The sequence below is a fragment of the Nestor notabilis genome, unplaced genomic scaffold, assembly GCF_000696875.1.
Source record: "Nestor notabilis isolate BGI_N333 unplaced genomic scaffold, ASM69687v1 scaffold10822, whole genome shotgun sequence".
Lineage (NCBI taxonomy): Eukaryota > Metazoa > Chordata > Aves > Psittaciformes > Psittacidae > Nestor > Nestor notabilis.
In genome coordinates this window covers 1-19642 of record NW_009919708.1, presented here as the reverse complement: position 1 = coordinate 19642, position 19642 = coordinate 1, and the positions used below count along the sequence as shown (strand labels likewise).

Below are 19642 nucleotides of genomic sequence, written 5' to 3'. Positions count from 1 at the left end.
AAGGTTCATTCCTCCTTCTAACACACTAACATAACATACTTCACAAAAAGAAGTAAAGAACTTGTACAGCCAGTACCACAAGCTTTAGCATTAAAATTCAAAGGGAAGCTTGCAACAAAAATTAAGCATTTTTTCATTGCACTTTCTTGAAGATAGTCATGCATCCATTATCAGCATCTAAAGTGAAACTACAAGCCAGCAGGTGCTGCTCTGGTACAATGACATCAATGTAGAGCTTTAGATTATGTCAACATCTTAAAAGTATCCAGGTTGCTTCAGAAGAAATACCTTTCATCTCTATGGAATTAAAAATAGCTTGGATTACATTAAGTGTGGCATAATCGACATAAGAACTTTGAAAAAAATACTCTTTTCTTGTTGCATTATATTCTCAGATCCTAGGTTTTTATAAAGCTGACTTGCTATTCTGAATCATCCACTTCCATAAAGATATCACTGAAAAAATACTCAGAGATTCTGGTTGGCTCTTCTTCCTTCTCTTGACCTTTAGCACAAAGGGGTGGCTTCTCAGATGGCTTGTTACTTGGAACCTAATACAAAGAGAAAAAGCTCCTCTTAACAGTCTTAATCTGTTTGTGTGTATGTATGTATATGTGTACACACACACACACACACACACACACACACACACACACACACACACATATGCACTTGAGCTTCCAATTTAGATAGGAAGGTTATCCAAAAATTCAGTGTTTACTGAATACAGTAAACACATATTCATACTTGCAGAGAAAAAACAGCTCACTTCCCTTTTAAGTTTCCAAGACAAGCACAAGTCACCAGGACAAGGATCTCAAAACATGAACACTACATACCACCTACCTGCCCCTGAAATAACTAATTATTTGTTCTTCACATCTCAAAAATGCAAGGGCATTCAAAGGTAAACACATACCATAACTGCAGCATCAGCAGCTATATGCTCATACTCCACAGATGATGATGTACTTGTAGAGGGAAGAGAACAAGATTCCCTGTCATCCTTCGGGGATGGAGTGTGGTTTTTTAGGTTTCGCTTTGGAGTTACAAGCCGAGGTTTTGGGATCTTCCCTCTACTCCTTTTGGAATTTTCTGCAGTTTCAGAACTACTTTTTGTGCAAATTAAAGATAAAAATCCCAAAGGTTTTCGTCCATGCCTGCTCAAACAAAAAAAAAAAAAAAAGTCAGCATATAATAGGATTGCTCCATGAATGGAAGATATATACATTACTACAAGAGTCCAACTCATTACACAGGAAACAAACACACACCTCTGACATCCATGAAAAAATCTAAGGAAAAAAAAACCCCAAAAAGTAATTCTGAGAAATGCTTTTGGATTATTGAATATTCTGTCACAAGATTTTATTGAAGAGTTGCAGAGACGCTCAACAATCTCCAAACCTGAGAACAGGAACGTACTATTTGCTACTAAAGCAGAGCCTGTAACAAGCTACCACATCTTCAGAAAGAAGTTACGAAAGGAATTGAGAGATACTGCTAAAGAACAAACAGAAAAGAGCATCCTTCATGTAATCAATGGAAAAAGAAACATGATTCCCAAGGATGGGGCCAGAGCAGACTGCCTGCTGCAACCCATTAACAGCTTCATACCTAGTACTAGCACACTTAGAGGTACACAGAGTATCAGCTTTTTATGTTGTTAAGAGTTTACAACTTAGTAAACTTAAAGGCAAGGATTCTGATGTCAGTGCATTGTCACCCCAATTGCTGTGGAAGTCCCAGTACAAATAACCAGTTTTGGTACTCACACAAGCATAATGAAAGAGTAAATGACAGCATCAGAAGAGACCAATGGAGCACCACACCAAAGTCAACTTCAGTGAGCAACAGAGAGCAGGAACTCAAAACACTTAGAAACATTATAGAAAGATATATTAAAAACATCCACAATCAGATGGTTAGACAAAAGGAGTATTCTCTGAGCTGTCACGATTCAAACTCCTTTGGGGATATGACATATCTTAAGTTAGTCCTAAAAATCCTGTGTGCTGCATACCATACCAGTAACAAATCTTATTGGCAGAAGGACAAAAATCAAAACAAATACATGGGTGTATATATCACAATGTTAGACTGAGCTTAGGAAAACAACAATTATTCTAAATCTGTATCATAGCCAACTGATGTCTGCCTCACAAGAGGCATCTGTCAGTGCCTAAAGTAGACATAAGATACTTCAGTAGTGTCCCTCGGTCAATCTGCTCACTTAAAGAATAATTAAAATTTCAAAGCAGACAATTTGTTTCTTTCTAATTTGCTGAAGAGGATAGATACTGTGACTCTAGCCATATAGGTCATAAACAGTGGTACTGCACTTCACGTAATACTAAGTGGGAAAAGGATACAAAACTCTCAATACGGAAAAATGGTCCTTTTTTTACAGGAAAGGCCAACAAAACATTGCATAAATACCTGAGTAATGGAGTTTTTGAAGATGGTGCTAGGCTTCCAGTATGTTCCAACTGTCCAGCTTCATGCACATCCCCCTGCTTCCATTGTCCACTTATTTCTGCTTTTCTGTTAGAGGACAAAATAGACACTACTTCCTCTTTCTGTTTGGATGCTGAATCCTCAAGTGGTGCTTTTCCCCAGTTCTCCAAAGTCTCAAGCTGGCTCCTGTCAGCCAGTGGTGACATAGATTCAGACACCAACACAGAGTCAGGTACTTTTTCTTTTACTGAAGCCTCTGTCTTTTGAAAAGGATTCCCTGTAAAAGTAGCGGAGAGTCATTTAAAGACTTCAGTTACTTAACCTCCGGGCTAACACAAGAGCCCAAAAGACGCGTGTGATGTTAAGAAGGCTTGCACCATTACAAGAGAAGGGATGATTTCTGGTTTGTTGTTTTGGGTTTGGTTTTTTTTTTTCCTTTGGTAGTTTTATTTTCTGAACTCCCCACTAAGGATTAAAAGTTCATGGTCTTCTTTTAAACTCTGTAAGATCTCACAGATGTTATTGCAAAAGAGCTGAAAAAGCTGGTAGAAATGTGGTCTTAAAGCACACACACACACACATCCTTTTCAGCATACCACTGGACTTAATCGAGTCATCTAGCAGTTTAAGCTTCTACAATTACACCTTAAAGGCTTTCTCAGGGCCAAAAAGCAGTTTGCCAAACACTTCACAGGCTCATTGAAGACTGTTTTGTCAGCAATACTGCTTTCCCCCTGGTTCTTCAGAGGCAGACAAGGTTTTCAAACAGTTATATTTTGTGCCTTTTTTTTTTTTTTAAGACAAAATAAAACAGGAATTATTTTGCTTAAAAAATTAGTACAGTTAAAGTATCAGTTAATGCCTCCAACAGGTGGAAATACTAGCTTAAGAGAAGATATGTTTAGCCCCAAAAATCTCCCAGATTTCACAAACAGACTAGCTACAGCAATGTTTTTAAAACCATTATTAACTTAACAGTTATACAATCCAACACACGTAGTTCATGCCAAAAAACATGGAATGGTGGTATTAGGGTAAATTTGTTTCTATTTTCAAGTTAGATAGCATCAGAGAGGACTATTTAGCACAACAGCAGCATTAAACTGTGATTTATTAAGCATTTACGTTCATTATACTTTCTTTTACTAGTTTAAATATACCTACCTGAAGTTACTGTTGGAGCATTTGTGGATTTAATTGAATAACTCTGTATTTTAAAAAGAAAGAGAAAAGTTATTTGTCTTTTTTTTTCTCAAAATATAAGAGAAAATGAAAGCTGATATAGACATATCATGCATGTACAGTTCTAACAACAGGAGTGATACAGAAGACTACATCTTCAGTACAGTATCATTCATCACTTAATTCATTTCCTTTTCAAGGTGTTATGACAAATGACTTAAGGATGTCAAGATAAGAGATCAATGAAGAGGCTTGTTATCCAGTCCTTCCTAGAAAAGCTCTCTGAATCATGTAGGGAATTATCACCCATTCCTTCACCCAGATATACTACACAATCTTAGCTACTCGCAAAAGCAGTGGTAGTCACTGCCATAAGCCTGGTCATATTCTAAAAGCACAGAGGGAAGCTGGAAACATGCTGCCTAGTTTTTATTTGCAGCTTGTTCTTTTAAACTAATACTTGTGATGTTAAAAATAGATAGGAATATATCTAACAACTTCCTCGTGAAGTAACAGACACCATGAGGAAACATAACATCCTTCAGTGAACCTAGACAGTCTGCCAGTCATCCTATAACCACCCGGAGTTCTCCCTCCTGCAGTCATTGTTGGAAAGGCTGTAGTGAATGAACCAAGACAGACACATAACCAGTCTGCCTACTAGGAAGCCTAGGAATAAAACCCGAGAGCTTATAAATTCTTGAGAAAAATTGATATTAAATTAACACTCCCCAAATTGTTGTGGAGTGCAAACTAAAAAGCAATCTGTGAGTGCCGATTTTCTTTAAGTTGTACGGGCAGCACATTTTTACACAAGTGACACCACTAAAATTAGGATGCCTTATTACATTTTATTCATCTACACTATGCATGAAGACTCATTTACCAAATTATGAGCTCACCTCATAAGTGGTTTCCAAGTTATCTTCTACTACAACACTAGAGAGAATTTTCTTGGCAGGAGGAAAATTATTCTCTTCAAGGTCAGCAGCTGACCTTTTTTGCGTTGTCTGCAAATCCGGGACAGGCTCTACTGATGCACCCTCTATGTGTTCAGTTTCCACACTGCTGTTTAAAGGTGCAGTAAATTCATCAGCTGCAGCTGTTGATGAACTAATGCTGAATATATAAGAAGTCATTAGTGTGACTGTACAAAAGCCCGAATTTACTTTCTATAACATTTCTGTATATAAATTACACATGGATCTATGGTGATACTCTTTCTTGCTTAATATCTAATACTAATTTCAAATGTACTATTTAGTACCGAGAAACATTTTTCTGTGTTATTTTGAGTTAGAAATTTGAGTTTTTCTAGTCATAATTCAATCTCATTACTTTTAGAAACTGTTCTATTTGAATTGTACTTGATATTTTCATAGAATGTAAAAATAAGACAAGTGATTAAGTGCCCTAGGAGATCCTACAACACAGTATTATTTATATGCACGGTTGAATCTTTACTCCCGTGCTCCCACACCGTCCTCCACTCCCCAGTATGGTCTCAAAAGACAGCAAGTCATCTAGGGGAGCAGCAGACTAGGGAGATAGGGTAAAGCAGAAGGGAACAGTGAGACAGAAGATGTACTTGAGAAGTTCTAATCTGTAATGCACATTTAGGAAACAAACAAGGTTCACAAAAAAATATTTCGCTTTACTCAAGAATAAAGCATTTACCTCTCCACTTCAGTCACACTTGTTTCCCTTGCATTTATTGGGCTGATAAGTATCGGGGCTGGTAGTAATGGTTCTGAAGTTTGTTCCAGCAAAACAGATGCATCAAACTCTTTTGAATCAGCTGGGATTTCCACCAAGGTTAAAATGAATGTCTGTTCCTCCTCTGGACATCTGTGATCATTGTTCACTACTATCATTTTTTCAGGGAAATAACAGAATAACAAAAATCTGTTACTCAAGTTTGAAATTACACTGTTCTCTTCATGCCCTCCCTACCCCAAGTAATTAAGTTTTAGGCACTCATTTCTCCATGGAAAAAGGCAGTGGGATATTCTTGAGACAATATGCTTCCTTTCTTCATAGATGAGATACACATCGTAACCCCCGGAGCCTATTCATTGCAGTGGAATCCTGATTACTGCTCAGAATTAAGAATATTAAAAACGCCTAATAGAAATGGAGCCTTTTTAATGGGTGTTCTGACATTAAAGAACAATTTGCAGTTTAATTTAACTTGTGTAATGGTGGTCAAATGTTCCTCTGTCTTTAATTGCAACTGTCAGGTATTGTTACTTCTTTAAATGGCAGGAGTCTGCTGTTTTGATGGTAAACAAAAGGCTTTTTCCCCTTACTGCAGGCTTGCAGAAGAGGACCTGAGAAGTATAGTCTTGAATTTAATAAATGAAGAATATAAATTATTTAGTCAACAGATGTGTGACTACTCCCATCCATTATAACAAATTTAAGGTGAGAACATTTGTAAAGTTTTCAAAAGATAGAAAACACTGCAGCACCATTACTTAAGACAGATTCCATTCTTGATATAAAGCTGCTGTTATTTCAAACTGAACTCAACTGTGGTTCTTCATCTAATTAAAGATGATTTAAGATGCTGTTGCAAGATCCTTGCAGTAACAGAGCATAACAATAGATGTCTAAGAAGTATTAGCCCCATCTTTCAGACATGCTCAGGATTTACAACTTCAGACTGCAGTTTCTATGTAAAGTATGTATTCTGGGCTTTTCACACAGTGATTTTCCCATACAGCTCCCTTTCAATTTGGTCTAGGGAAAAGAAGCCATCACCTTCATTTCCTTCATCACATCTAATCAGATAGGCATTAATCTGCTGACTCACTACAGCTAGAAGGAGGAAAGTCTGGTTGCCATCTTTTTTCTTCCCCAATTCTTCTTCCTCCCCTGATCCACACTTGCACAGTCCATCCCTTGTATTCACACAACTCTGACACTTGACAACACCATAAGCCACTATAGTTCACTAAACCAGTGGAAAACAACACAGGTTCTCTCACTCTGTGACATCCAACTTTTGATGGATAAGTGAGTCAGAGGCTCATAAAGGCTCTAACAACTGCTAAACCTAGCACGAGTTAAGCAGCAGGAGCTCACAGCAGGGAGGAGAGAGCAAGAAATTTTCCTTTCACTGATATTTAAACTTAATGAAGTGCTATTCAAAAAGTTCACAAGCCTGGTTTGCACTAACAAAATTTAGTAAGAGGCTAGGGAGGGGAATGCACTGGGGGTCATTGTTTTTATTAATTAAATAAATTTTTAAATCATGTAAATGAGAATTTGGTTTTTTTCCTTTGTGTAACCGCAAGATACACCACTGTGGGCTTTTGCTAACTTGGAATATTAGCACATTATACCTGAAGTCTCTTCTGTTCTGCTTATGCATTGTTGTTGATCATCCTGAGCACAAGCTTCATTCTAGAAATAACACAGTTGAAATAAAATGTTAATAAACCTGAGAAATAACTCAAGAAAACAGGAAAGAAACAAAGCATGTCAAATGCTGAAGAGCCAAAATATCTAATGACATCATCATAATTACATTTGTCAGCTTTTACTTCTAGCTATGCTAGGTTGAAGGATACTAGCCTGACAAGGACACGAAACACTTGGGCAATATAAAAATTTATATGCAGCTCATCGTCTGTATTGATGGTTTGTCAAAATAAATTTATACTTCCTACAGCACAACTCTGTCAGAGATGACTCACACAATAAATTGCTCAGTGGCACTCAGAAAGCAAATGCCACCAACCATTACAAAATGACTGAGTGCCAAAGAAAAACACCAAGCTCTGCAACCCATCCATTCCTTCCTTCTTATGGCAGGTACCTTTGCTAAAACCAGGTATACTCTACTGCAAGTAGCCTCTTCTCACACTCTCTGCTAGTCCTGTAAGACCCAAATCATTCTTGTACCTTGTTCTACCATTAGATCAGTCTTGACACATCAACAGGTTGCAACAGAGATCATACTGAATGAACACAAGTTCTAGGTAACTTCTTCCATCAAAACTCTTTAAAAAATTGCCCAAAGTTTTGCTAACATTTATTTATCACTTATTGCTGAAATGCTATAAACTGAGGCTTGCAAAGATTAAAGTTGTCCAAAAAATTAAGTTTGGTTATGCCTTTGCAAAAAAAGAAAGTTTAATTCACCAGCTGAAGTTCCAGGTATTTAAAATGGGAGAGTACATTTCCATGTAAAACCTCTTCCTCTACAGGATTTCAGAAACTGGACACTTCTAGAGTGTAATTAAATGGGGTTCTTTACCTCACTAAAGTTGATTGTGCATATATTGTGCTCTGGAGGATAAGGATTTTGCTCAGGAAGTCCATCCACAGAACTCTGATTTGGACAATGCTCTAGTACAAGGTGAGATTTTTCAGGTGTTGGTGATGTAGTTCTTAATGCTTCTGATTTTCCACAAGCATCTCTCATCTCTTTTTGTGTTCTGTAAGGTATATATCTAGTTAATTTAAAATCAGTTTGACATGGTCTGTGCATGGGATAAATTCTGTACAATTACATACTTAATATGAAGCTCATGTAGTTACAGAGAAACAGGTCACCTGTTTAAATACTAGATCATTCTACTGAACAGAATGCGTAATGTTCGAACAAGTCTAAATAAACTATTTCAGGAAAAAGCCTTCCTAACATAGCTAATTGAGATCTTATTAGAAAAAGCATGACCAAGCAGGATGCCTTACAAGCTCATTAACATTTCTAAATTGATCAACTCCTTAGCATTTCCTTTCAGATGCAGTTTTATGGGAGACAATCAAGCAGCAAAGTGATTACTAAGTCCTGAAACAGCAAACAGAAGTTAATGTTTTTGCCTCTAAGAGCTGTAGGACCAGAGAGAAACCCCTTAAAATAACAGTCTATACTGTACACTTATGTACATAAACACACACAATGTCTGTAAGCACAATATCTGGATGTCTGTTTCCATCACAGACACATACTACATATGCGCTTCAGCTGCACATTTTTCAGAGACTTCAGGAATAAAGCCAGTATCCACTGATGATTCTTCCTACCTCTCAATTTTGTCTGCTTGCTTGTTAAGTTCCATACTTCTGGTTGCAAAGTCATGAAAAACCAAAGAATCATCTGCAGCTGGCCTGACCTCCTCTAGTTCCACCTTCTGCATTTCCGCAGTACCTCTCAGTGTTGTAGACTCTAAGATACATAAGGATGAAAATTCAATTAGTATTTTTTTGTGTGCATGCATGTGTATATATATGTACATATATATATTTATATTTATATATTTTTATATAAGCTTTTGTATATTAAAATGCCTATATATATAGATGCGCATGTATAAACACACTACAAAATTATTAACCCCAGGATAAGAAGGAGGCTTACCACTTTGAATTTGCTCTAGTTGTTCCACAAGTACATTTGTATTAAGTGACTTCTGACTTAGGTTTTCATTGGACCTCAATATTCCTAAGGCTGGCTCAGGCTCCAAGAGCCTGCCTTGTGTCAGGCTCACACTATTCACCGTAGGCAAAGAGCTACCACTGCAGGTGAAAAGGAAAAATGCCATCAATACAGTTCCTGATTTTTGACAGTTAGTGCAGAGAAGAAATAAGAGAGATGGAGTAGATGAGACAATGAAGAGCTGAAATACAGGCTGCAGAGGAGATAGAAGACTATTTGGCAGAACAGAAAAGAAAGAGAATTTGGGAATTGGAAAAGTCAGGTATGTTGTCAACCAAGATGTTTCCTACCTACAGAAAAAACAAGTAATTGAGATTCTTAAAAAACATGAGAAGATCAGAAATGTAATGCCAATCAGACAGTAGAAAGTTCTGGTTATAATAGAAGAACCACTGGATTTAAAATAGTTTATCTTTGATTATAATTTTTCAGTGGAGTATAACCTGATAGTTTGTTACAGCAATCCTTTAAATAGTACATGATCACCAGTTCTGAAAAGACGTTCCATCAAGCTGTTTCAACATTCACAAATGCTTGGGCAAAGTTAAAAGACAAAAAGCATGACAAAATGATAGAAGATCAACCAGCTCCTAGCCATCTCTGCTCTAAATCTTTGATATACATCCCACAGCAGCAGTGACACATAAGCAAGTTCCCTTGGCCTGATTAGCTGTACTTTAGGAAAATGAGCTTGGTAATTAACAGTGATCCATAGCAACTAAATTTGAATATTCCTTTCTCCCCACCCGAGTAAACTTAAGTTCAGGAGTAAAGAACAAGTTCTACATCGGCAAAATTATGTAACAGTGTCTCACGAAAGTTGTAAGAAAGAGACAAGAGGAGTTTTTTAGATTATATACTGAATTACATATACTGAGAAACCTTTGCTAAAGCAAGGCTGCTTGCAATTCAATAAAAATAAACTTAGCAGAAGTAAGCAAAGTGAGAAGACTTCTGTCCCTAAAGAAAATGAAGGAGTAATTTAACCTGGTATCTTTAGCATTTTTCTCAAAATGTTCTTTGACATCTGTTCTTGTGCCAGTTCTTTGATCCTCTACGTTAATGTTGCTTCCATCCTCAGAAGGGACCAATTCCTTGGTAGAAGTGTCTGAAGAAAGTAAACCCTGACTAGAAGTTCTATCTTGTCTGGAGCAGGCAGCACTACTGGCCACGTCCAACTCATCTTGAGTAGGTAACGCATGTGTTTGTTCTGGTTAGAAAAAGAAACATAATAGAAAAACATAATTTAAAAGACTCAGGTTTGGCACATACATAAAGCTGTTTCACAGATATTCAACTTCAAATCTCATTTAACAAAGTCTGCATTCTCCAAAGATGCAAATTCAAATCCCAGGTAAATACAGTCCTAAGTCCACACTTTCGATAGGCAGAAACTAGCATTCAACCAATGAAAGCAGATCGGATCTAAATAGAAGACTACAGAAAAAGAAGAGACTGAACTCAGGTGTGGTAGCTAGTTAAGACAGAAAAAGCTATCTTTCAGGTTAAAGGCCTGAAAATATGACTGATAGTTATGGTCATTGAAGCCTGATTACTTTCTTTTGCCCTATTTACACGACCACCTTAATTCAAACACGTCCTTCCTAAACCAGGTCTCAGAAACATTTTTCTAGTAAGGTGCCTTACTTTTTCCAGCCAAGCTACATTGCCTAGTCTCAGTATGCATTACAATTCAGTAGGGCTAAAAGCTTCTTGACCTTGCTATGCAGCAACACATGGAAGAGCTATACAGCCACTACTCCATCCCTTCTTACATGGACTCAAAGTACAAGCAAGGCTTTGTCCCATAAATCAGGTCATACCTTCAGTGCTTGTTTTTAACTGGAACATTGGATCACCCATTGCAAGTAAAGTCATAGCAGCTTCAGTGCTTCCATCATTAATTCCTGCAAAGTTGTACACACATGTTAAAAGTCACAAGCACATGAACCACAAATCCATTTATTTGTTTGACAGTATCATCAGTATAGTGAAGTATGTATTTTTTTTAATTGTTGCCATTCATAGACCAAGATGCTTGGAGAGAGACAGCAATTCTCATCCACTAAATTAGAACTATTGTAAAAAACCTGATCAGCAGCATTATTGCCTTTAATGGTGTACTTGGTACACATGGTTAAGGTGTTTGCAGCATAGGGGCTGCTCTGGACACAGCTGATTCCAACTGACTCCATCACAAGAGACAACCAAGCCTGCCAGCCAAGACAGTGGCACCTTTGGAAACACATTTAAGAAAGGGGAAAATGTTGCACAGCAGTGAAGAGTGAGGAGAAAAGTGTCAGAAACAGCCCTGTGATTAAGTCTCATGGTTCAAGCCCAGCTGGTAACTCAGCACCATGCAGCCACTCACTCACCCTCCTCTCCTTCCCCCCTCCCTCTGGGTGGGATGTGGAGGGGAATCGAAAGAATGTAACCCCACAGGTTGAGATAAGAACAGTCCAGTAACTAACGTATAATACAAAACTACTACCTTTACTACTACTAAGGGAAATAACAAGGGGAGAGAATATAAAACTAAAAAGGGAAAGGAGAAAATACCGTCAGCACAAGCGATGCACATTGAAATTGCTCACCACCTGCCGACCAATACCCAGCCTGATCCAAGCAGTGATCTGGGCCTTCCAGGTGATTCCCCCGAGTTTATACACTGAGCATGACGAGCTGTGGTATGGAATACCCGTTTGGCCAGTTTGGGTCAGGTGTCCTGTCTCTGCTCACTCCCAGGTTTTTGTGCCCCTCCTCAGGCCAGAGCATGAGACTAAACCAGTCTTTGATCAGGGTAAGCGCTGCACAGCGATAACTAAAACATTGGTGTGTTATCAGCACTGTTCTCAGACTGAAGCCAAAACACAGCCCTGTGCCAGCTACTAGGAAGGAGAAAAGTAACTGTTAAAGCTGAATCCCGGGCAGTAAGGAAGGAGTGGAGGGGGTGCTCCATGTGTGGGAGCAGACATTCTTCTGCAATCTGTGGAGGAGACCTTGCTGGAGCAGGTAACTATTCCCTGAAGCAGCTGCATCCTATAGAGGACCCCTGATGGAGCCGATTTATCTTGAAGGACCCTACCCTGTAACAAGGACCCACACTGGGGCAGGGGAAGACCATGAGGAGGAAGAAGCAGCAGAAATTGTTAGGAACCGACTGTAACCCTTATTCCCCTTTGCCCTGCACTTCTTGGGGGAAAAGAGTCAGAGAAGTTGGAAATGAAGGTGTGAAGTTGAGCCTAAGGCGGCAGGAAGAGAAAGTTGCTTTTTTGGTTTTGACCTGTTTCTCACCATCCTATTCTATTTTGATTGGCAACAGATTAAATTAGTTTTCCCCAAGTTGAGTCATTTTGGTAAGTGGTCTCCTTGTCTTTATCTCAGCACAAGAGACTTTTCATTTTATTTTTCTCCCCTCATTCTGTTGAGGAAGAGGATTGGGAGAGCAGGGGAGGTGGGAATCAGTAACAGTTTAATCACTGAAATGCCTAACCTATAGTGTTAATCCATATCCCAATTTAGACTCCCAACTCCTAATTCACTCTCCAGAGTACATCCCTTTGCCTACCATATTCATACTCATAAAACATTTCCATCTTCCAAAACTATAGTACTGAAATTAATTGAAAGAACAAAGTAGGCTTCCCCTCCTTCAAGTAAGACAGTAGGCCTACTCAATCTAGGAAGATGTATAGAGAATGTATTTAAAATTTGAAAGCTATTCTAAAAATCAATAGATCCATAAGAGTTTGTAAAATCCCACATGGAAAGAATATGCGCTTCTAGAAGACTCTGATCACAGTCTGTCACACATGCTATTTTACAGATTTAGGATATTAAGGTCAGAGACCACAGAGCTGACAAAGCTACAAATCTGCCCAATCATTGTATTACTCAGTCACACATTAAGCAAGTGGCAAGTAAGCAACCTGTGGACAACTACTACGGCACAGGAAAGAGGTAGATGGCAAAAGGCAATTCTGACCCCAGGAAACATAACCTGGCAATGGTTGGTCCCCATACTTGACAGAGAATAGAAAGAAAATAGTTTAAATCTCCTCCAAAATATACAAGTATCTAGTATCTCATGAGCAGGTATTTTTAATAAGATATATAAACCTCAAAACTTCCAACAAGAGTAACTACATACTGGTAACAAGTTAATGGGAAAGATATTAACAATATTGTTTCACACCTACCTTTGTCCACCTCTGGATTTTCATGTATGGTTGTTTCCTTAAATCAAAGAAAAACAGTATTAAAGTCCTATATAAGATGAATGCACAATTCTAATTACACACTTAAATTACAGGTAAATTCTCTGTCCAAAGTTTACCCTTGCTTTGAACGTGTATTTTAAAGGCTAACAATGTTCATTTACATAGTTTTTTCATAGCTGTGTCCCTATATCTGTATGGGACAGGTTAAGAGTCTATTAAGCTATACTGTTAAAAGCAGAAAAGGCAATCAGGCACAGGCACTTTATATGTGCTATGAAACAACAACAAAAAAAACAACCAAAAAGCATTCTTACTGCCATTGAGGTGCTTACTTTTTCCTCACTTTGTGCCAGTGGCTGTACAGATGCACGAGAGAGACTTTCAGCATCAGTAGCCACCTGCACATCTGGTATATTCACAGGTATCTCCAGCTGTAAAAATAATTTTAAAAGTATTTCAGTTCCTCAGCCCAAAAGAAAATATGCCAAATGCAAGTTTTTATAAACCACATATAATTAGTACATCTTAAACATTTAGTGGGATTCTTCCCAAAAATCCAGTCTTACACTACACACCTTCTGATTTAAGAAGGCAGCAGCTGTATGAACAGGAGGCAGCACTGGTAGTGCTGCTTGTAGAGACAACCTAAGACCTTGAGTTTACTTGCTTATTATTCCACCAGACTAAGTTATGCAGCTGAGGTCTTTCATGATGGCTGTTTACTTCAAATGGGTTTTGCTAGTTTTCATATTTTTTCTGCTTTTTAAGTCTTCAGGAAGGAAAAACAGCTCAGCCTTTTTCCAAAGACAGACTAGGGAATACACATCTTCCCAACCCCCCCATTATTTTACCTGTATTTTTTTATTATCCTTCTTCTTTAACACTGTCTTTTCACTGAGAGCTTCAGACACTTGATATTTTCAGGAACAAGGAATTGAAAGTTTATGATATTTCTAGTGAGGTTCTTAGGAAAATGTTGCTCAATCTGAACAGCTTTCAAAGGCTTGCACTTTTTACAGATACTTTCCAGTGATCTATTTAAACTTGACATCAGCTGAGTCCTCAGGTATCTAACCATATTCCTTCCTTACTAGTACTCTTGGCTCCTATGCGTTAAATCAGGAAACACACATGATACATATTCCACATCTTTGAAATGAAAGGATTCAGCAAAACTTTCTGTGCAGTAACTTTACTGTCCATTATTACTCTAGAGTCACCCTTGGTGTTTTGACTAAGCTTTAAATTCTTTTGCTCTTTCACCAAGAGAAAGAAACAGTGTGATAAATTCACTAGACAAAAAAAAAAAAAAAAAAAAAAAAAAAAGATTAAAAAAATCAAGATTTCAATTAGAGGAAAATATCTCTTTTTCCAGTAAGCAAAAAGAACTGGAGTGAGTGGAAAGAAGTAGTGATGAAGACCTAAGATGTGAATTGAACAGGTCAGATAAACAGATTTAGAGTAAAGCAAAAATTAAAAAAAAAAGCTGTGAAGACATATCACTGAGATAAGACAAGCTAGAAGGGCCAAAAAAAGCAAAGATAGGGAAAAAGAGTAGAAAAACATCTAAACCTCTGAACACAATCCCCTTCAAAGGCCTTGAACAGAGTCCCAAACCTAAATAGTTCCCCGATAACAAGTATGCCAATTCCTCTCTAGTGACTGGTCTTGCTAGATGTGATACCAAGTCTTTCTACAGTCTAACAATATTGAGTTCTATTCTAGTCTAAGAGCATAATTAAAACACGGGCCTGCACTCTAGGCTTAAATTTCCAACTCTGCAAATTGTCCAGAAAGACAAAAAACATGTAACTCTTGATAACTGGACCTCAGACTGATGTAGTATTCTGTTCAAAACCATGTGCCAGGTGACATCCCTGCTACTCTCAGTGCCATTCTTAACAACTTGAACTAAACGGAGATAATACCCAATTATTCTGAGATTCTATTAGAATAAAAGCTTTTTAAGCAATCAAAACAAAAGTACACATGCAGAACACAGCTACATGATACCTCCTCCATGGTTTCCTCTATCTGAACAGGAACAGGTTTTGGAGATCGAAGACCTATAGGAACAAACACTGGAGCTTTGTTCACTTCTTCGGGTGCAAAGTATCCATCTTCATCATCAGGCTCAAAGTCATCTGCCTCCTCCTCCTCCTCTTGAGAAGCCCGGAGGGTCACCAAGGTTATCTTTGAACTTCTGTGCTCCTTCACGGATTTCTTTCTATGTACAGTTTTCAGACTTTTGCCTCTAGTAACACTCAGTTTAACTTCTTGCCTTTGATTCCCCTTCTCACTGCAATCAGCCTCACATTCAGAGGAAGAAGAGGCAGCAGTTCTTAGCTCAGAGACATGTTTTGGCAGCGCTATCCGTTTTGCTGGCCTCCTGGACTGCCTTCTAAAGTAAAGGACAAAAGCATGTTTAAAAAACAACAGAGTCCAACACATTTCAAACAAAGGGGTACTACAAATCAAAACAAACTCAAATAATAAAAAGGCATCACTGTGACCAACAGTACAATCTGTTTACTTCCTAATGTAACGTGACAAAAATGCATCCATGTACCCTTTAATCAGAAATCCTAATTTCTCCATGTATGCACAAAATATTAATTGTAAATCTGTATTACAGAGTCTCAGAGCTTTGGAAATCTGCACAATTATATTTACAAGATACAGAATTCTTTGATTAGAAAAGCATAAATTAATTTTCATTTTGAGGGATGTGTAAGTCAAATGCTTTTTATCTCATGGGAACGCTTCCAGTTCTCTTTTGCTAAAGCTGTACTAGGAGCCCCAAACTGTCCCACTTCAGCTGAGCAGACTAATGTCTAGAAACTAGAACTGTTAGATAACTAATTATCTGCTCCAGTTTCTCAGACAGCAGTCTCTTCCCTCATCGGCTGCTGTTTCCCTCCTCAAAATGATGAGCACCACCACTTTGAGTACCAGAAGTAATTCCAAACTTCCACCAAAAAACATCCTCCTTGATAAACTGTTATGAAGGCGAAATAAATAGCAGCAGAGGACATTTCCACAGAGTTTGTTTAGATTAATCCCACAATCCCTGTGCCCCAAATACTGGTACTAGAAAGTCTTTCATTCCTGTTGAAACCACAGATAGACCTAGGATGGATTGGTAGGAGTACTTGCTATGTCCATTTTATAAGCATGCATGCAGGGTAAGAGACATAGGGAAACCTGCATGCATCTGGTAGACTTCAGATGAAAGACAATGACTGACATCCTGCATGCACTCATGTAGCACACTGCAAAATAATGGCTGATAATTACATTTTTAAAACAAAAGCCAAAACCAGTAAGTTGAGGTTACAAGCAAAAATTAGTTGTTTTACCTTGTGAGATTGTCTGATTTTTTTTCCTTCGGGGCAGAAAGCTGAGAATCTTCTTGTTCTACTTGACTTTCACTCTCTGATGATACCTCTGGAGACTGGAGTCTACTATCCTGCCTCATTCTTTTACAAGATGCTTCTCCAACAGAGTCTGTAAAATTGTGTTTTCTTGTAGTCTCCGAGAATGATGCAGTTTCCACTGTGTTACTAGATTTTAGCTGAATGGAGGAGACAATTACTGCCATATTAAGTGCCAAACAACGTGAACTGGTTTTGAGGACAAAAAGATTAAAATAACTAAATTTAAGGTTCTTGAAAACATGGCTGGCTATCATCTCTGATAGTTTAGGTCTTTTTTCCTCATTTTCTTTAATTTTGGGCTCTCTAGCAGAAGCGTCATTAGATGGTATTACCTATAATGCCAGAGCTGCTGTTTGTTAACAGATCAAGGTCATGCTCAGCTCATCAAGAGCAGCAACTCTTCAGAAGCTGTAAAGATGAATAATTTTCTAAAACTACCCATTAAAGAATAATCTAAAGGAAAGAAAAAAATATTTTCTGCTCTGGGATCAAATTCGGAAGAAAAAACTACAACAGTTTACAGAAGAGTATCTAAATATTAATCAAAACACACACACAGAAACATATCCCCAAACACAAAAATCATCAGCAAGCACAGTCCTGCCAATTATAACTACAGGGCAAAAATATTATGTTAACTGTGAGATTTTAGTTACCCATCTAGAAAATAAGGAACAGCAGATAAACTTGGTTCAATTATTGCAAAGTTAGACAGAGAAGGAACTAATCTGGGCTAGGTTAGACCTGTTGAGCAAACTTAAGCAGAGGAAGATCTGAACTTTGTTCACATACGCTTCAACTTGTAAGTATACTTATATGGATTTTAGGTAGTATCTGATGTTAGACAGCTGCCTTAATTTCCGTTGTTCAATAAATAAAAGTTATTAAATTAACTTGTAACAGTGTACGCATGTATTTCTGATAATGCAGACTTCTGACGACATAAATTCTAAACCCAAAGACAATAGCGTACATTAAATGTTTCCACAGATTCGAAGTCCATTTATTCAGCATCATTTCCAATAGTGAATTTAGAAAAAAAAAAAAAAATCGTATTAAACTTTCCCAGTCATACATTGGATTTCTGCACCACCTGTGTTTCTTAGAACTTAAACACAAGAACTGAGAGATAAATTGGCTCAAAACACAAGATCAGCACTTACCACTGATACACTTGTTTTTTCTAAAATCAAACACTCTTCTGCATTTCTGTTATCAGAGTTGTCCTCTTCTCTGTTTTCACTTTCTTCAGGGTAACCCCTTTTTCTAATAACTCTCATTAGGTTTGGCCTTGAGTGACAAGGGGATTCATTCACTTGATACAAAGTTTTTGTATCACTCTGTTTACTTTCTTCTCCAGAACTTAGTTTATTGTTGGACCTACAAAAATATTTTTCAAATTTTACTTCTCAGGAACTACAAAACACACACTCTACAAGCCTGGCTTGCTACCAAATATGAGAAATCCTGTTCTGCACTTTTATTTGTTTAGTTGGTGAAGTTAAAAAAAAAGAAAGGAAGAAAAAAAAACAGTATGAAAGGCAGACAACTTGCTTTTCTACAGTACTGAGCCTTTCTGATTATTTCAGTAAAACCTTTTTGAAGGAAAACAACATTAAGAAGTCGTACTACTGCTTTTAAACAGGATTAAATTCTTACATCTGCTGAAGCACATTCAGATCAGCAAGACAGAAATCTTGGGCTTTTAAACTCTTGTCTCAGGAAATGGCAAGAAGGAGGATCCAGGTAACTACAGATCAGTCCCTGGGAAAGTGATGGAACAACTAATCCTGGAAACCACTTTCAGACACACAAAAACAGAGGTCACTTAAGAATAGTCAGCATAGATTTACAATGAGGAAGACATGCTTAACCAACCTATTAACCTTTTATGATTAAATGACTGTCTCAATAGATTAAAGAAGAGCAGTAGATAGTGGCTACTTTGGCTTCAGGAAGGCTTCAGCACTATCTCCACATACATTCTCATAGGGGACTGTCATGGTTTAAGCCCAGCCAGTAACTCAGAACCACACACGTTCGCTTGCTTCGCCCCTTTTTCCCTCCCTCCAGCTCCCAGAGGGATGGGGAGGAAAATCAAAAGAATGTAAATCCCACAGGTTAAGATAAGAACTAAAGTATAATACAGTATAAGACAGTATAATAAAATATAATACAGTATAATACAGTAACTAAAGTATAATACAAACCCACTACTACTACCACCAGTAATAATGATGATAAGGGAAATAACAAGGGGAGAGAATGTAAAACTGAAAGGGAAAAGGAAAAGAAAACAATAAACACAAGTGATGCACAATGCAGTTGTTCACCACCCGCCGACCGATACCCAGTCCGACCCAAGCAGCGATCGGGGCCTTCTGGGTGACTCCCCCCGGTTTATATACTGGGCATGACGTGCTATGGTATGGAATACCCCTTTGGCCAGTTTGAGTCAGGTGTCTTGCCTCTGCTTCCTCCCAGCTTCCCCTCCTCCCTGCCAGAGCATGAGACTGAGAAAGTCCTTGGTCAGAGTAAGCATCGCTTGGCAACAACTAGCAACATCGGTGTTATTAGCGCTGTTCCCAGGCTGAAAGTCAAAAACACAGCACTGCACCAGCTACTAAGAAGGAGAAAAATGACTGCTGTAGCCGAACCCAGGACAGGGACATGATGAAGTATGAGCTGGATGCATCCCATACTGGGCTAGAGCAGACACGGAGGTACACTGAAACTGACTGAATGGCCAGGCTTAGAGGTTTGTGATCCGTGGCCCACAGCCTAGTTGGAGGCCAGTAACTTTAGAGTGTACCCTATGGGTCAATACTGCGTCCAATCCCTATCCTGTTCAGTATCTTCATTAACAATCTGGATGATGGGGCAGAGTGTACCCTCAG

General features: G+C 38.2%; 1 protein-coding gene across 1 annotated transcript; it reads right to left on the bottom strand.

Annotated features, from left to right (window-relative positions):
- Positions 1 to 422: 422 nt before the first annotated feature.
- Positions 423 to 18125, bottom strand: LOC104401437 (transcription factor TFIIIB component B'' homolog; the record flags this gene model as incomplete). The annotated part of the gene is made up of 17 exons (XM_010010345.1): positions 423 to 551; positions 920 to 1160; positions 2440 to 2734; positions 3622 to 3664; positions 4542 to 4758; positions 5317 to 5503; positions 6987 to 7047; positions 7904 to 8084; positions 8677 to 8818; positions 9011 to 9168; positions 10076 to 10298; positions 10912 to 10995; positions 13288 to 13324; positions 13623 to 13739; positions 15322 to 15709; positions 16668 to 16882; positions 17909 to 18125. Coding segments are annotated over 17 exons (2935 nt in total), but the record flags the coding sequence as incomplete, so codon positions are not given.
- Positions 18126 to 19642: the final 1517 nt, after the last annotated feature.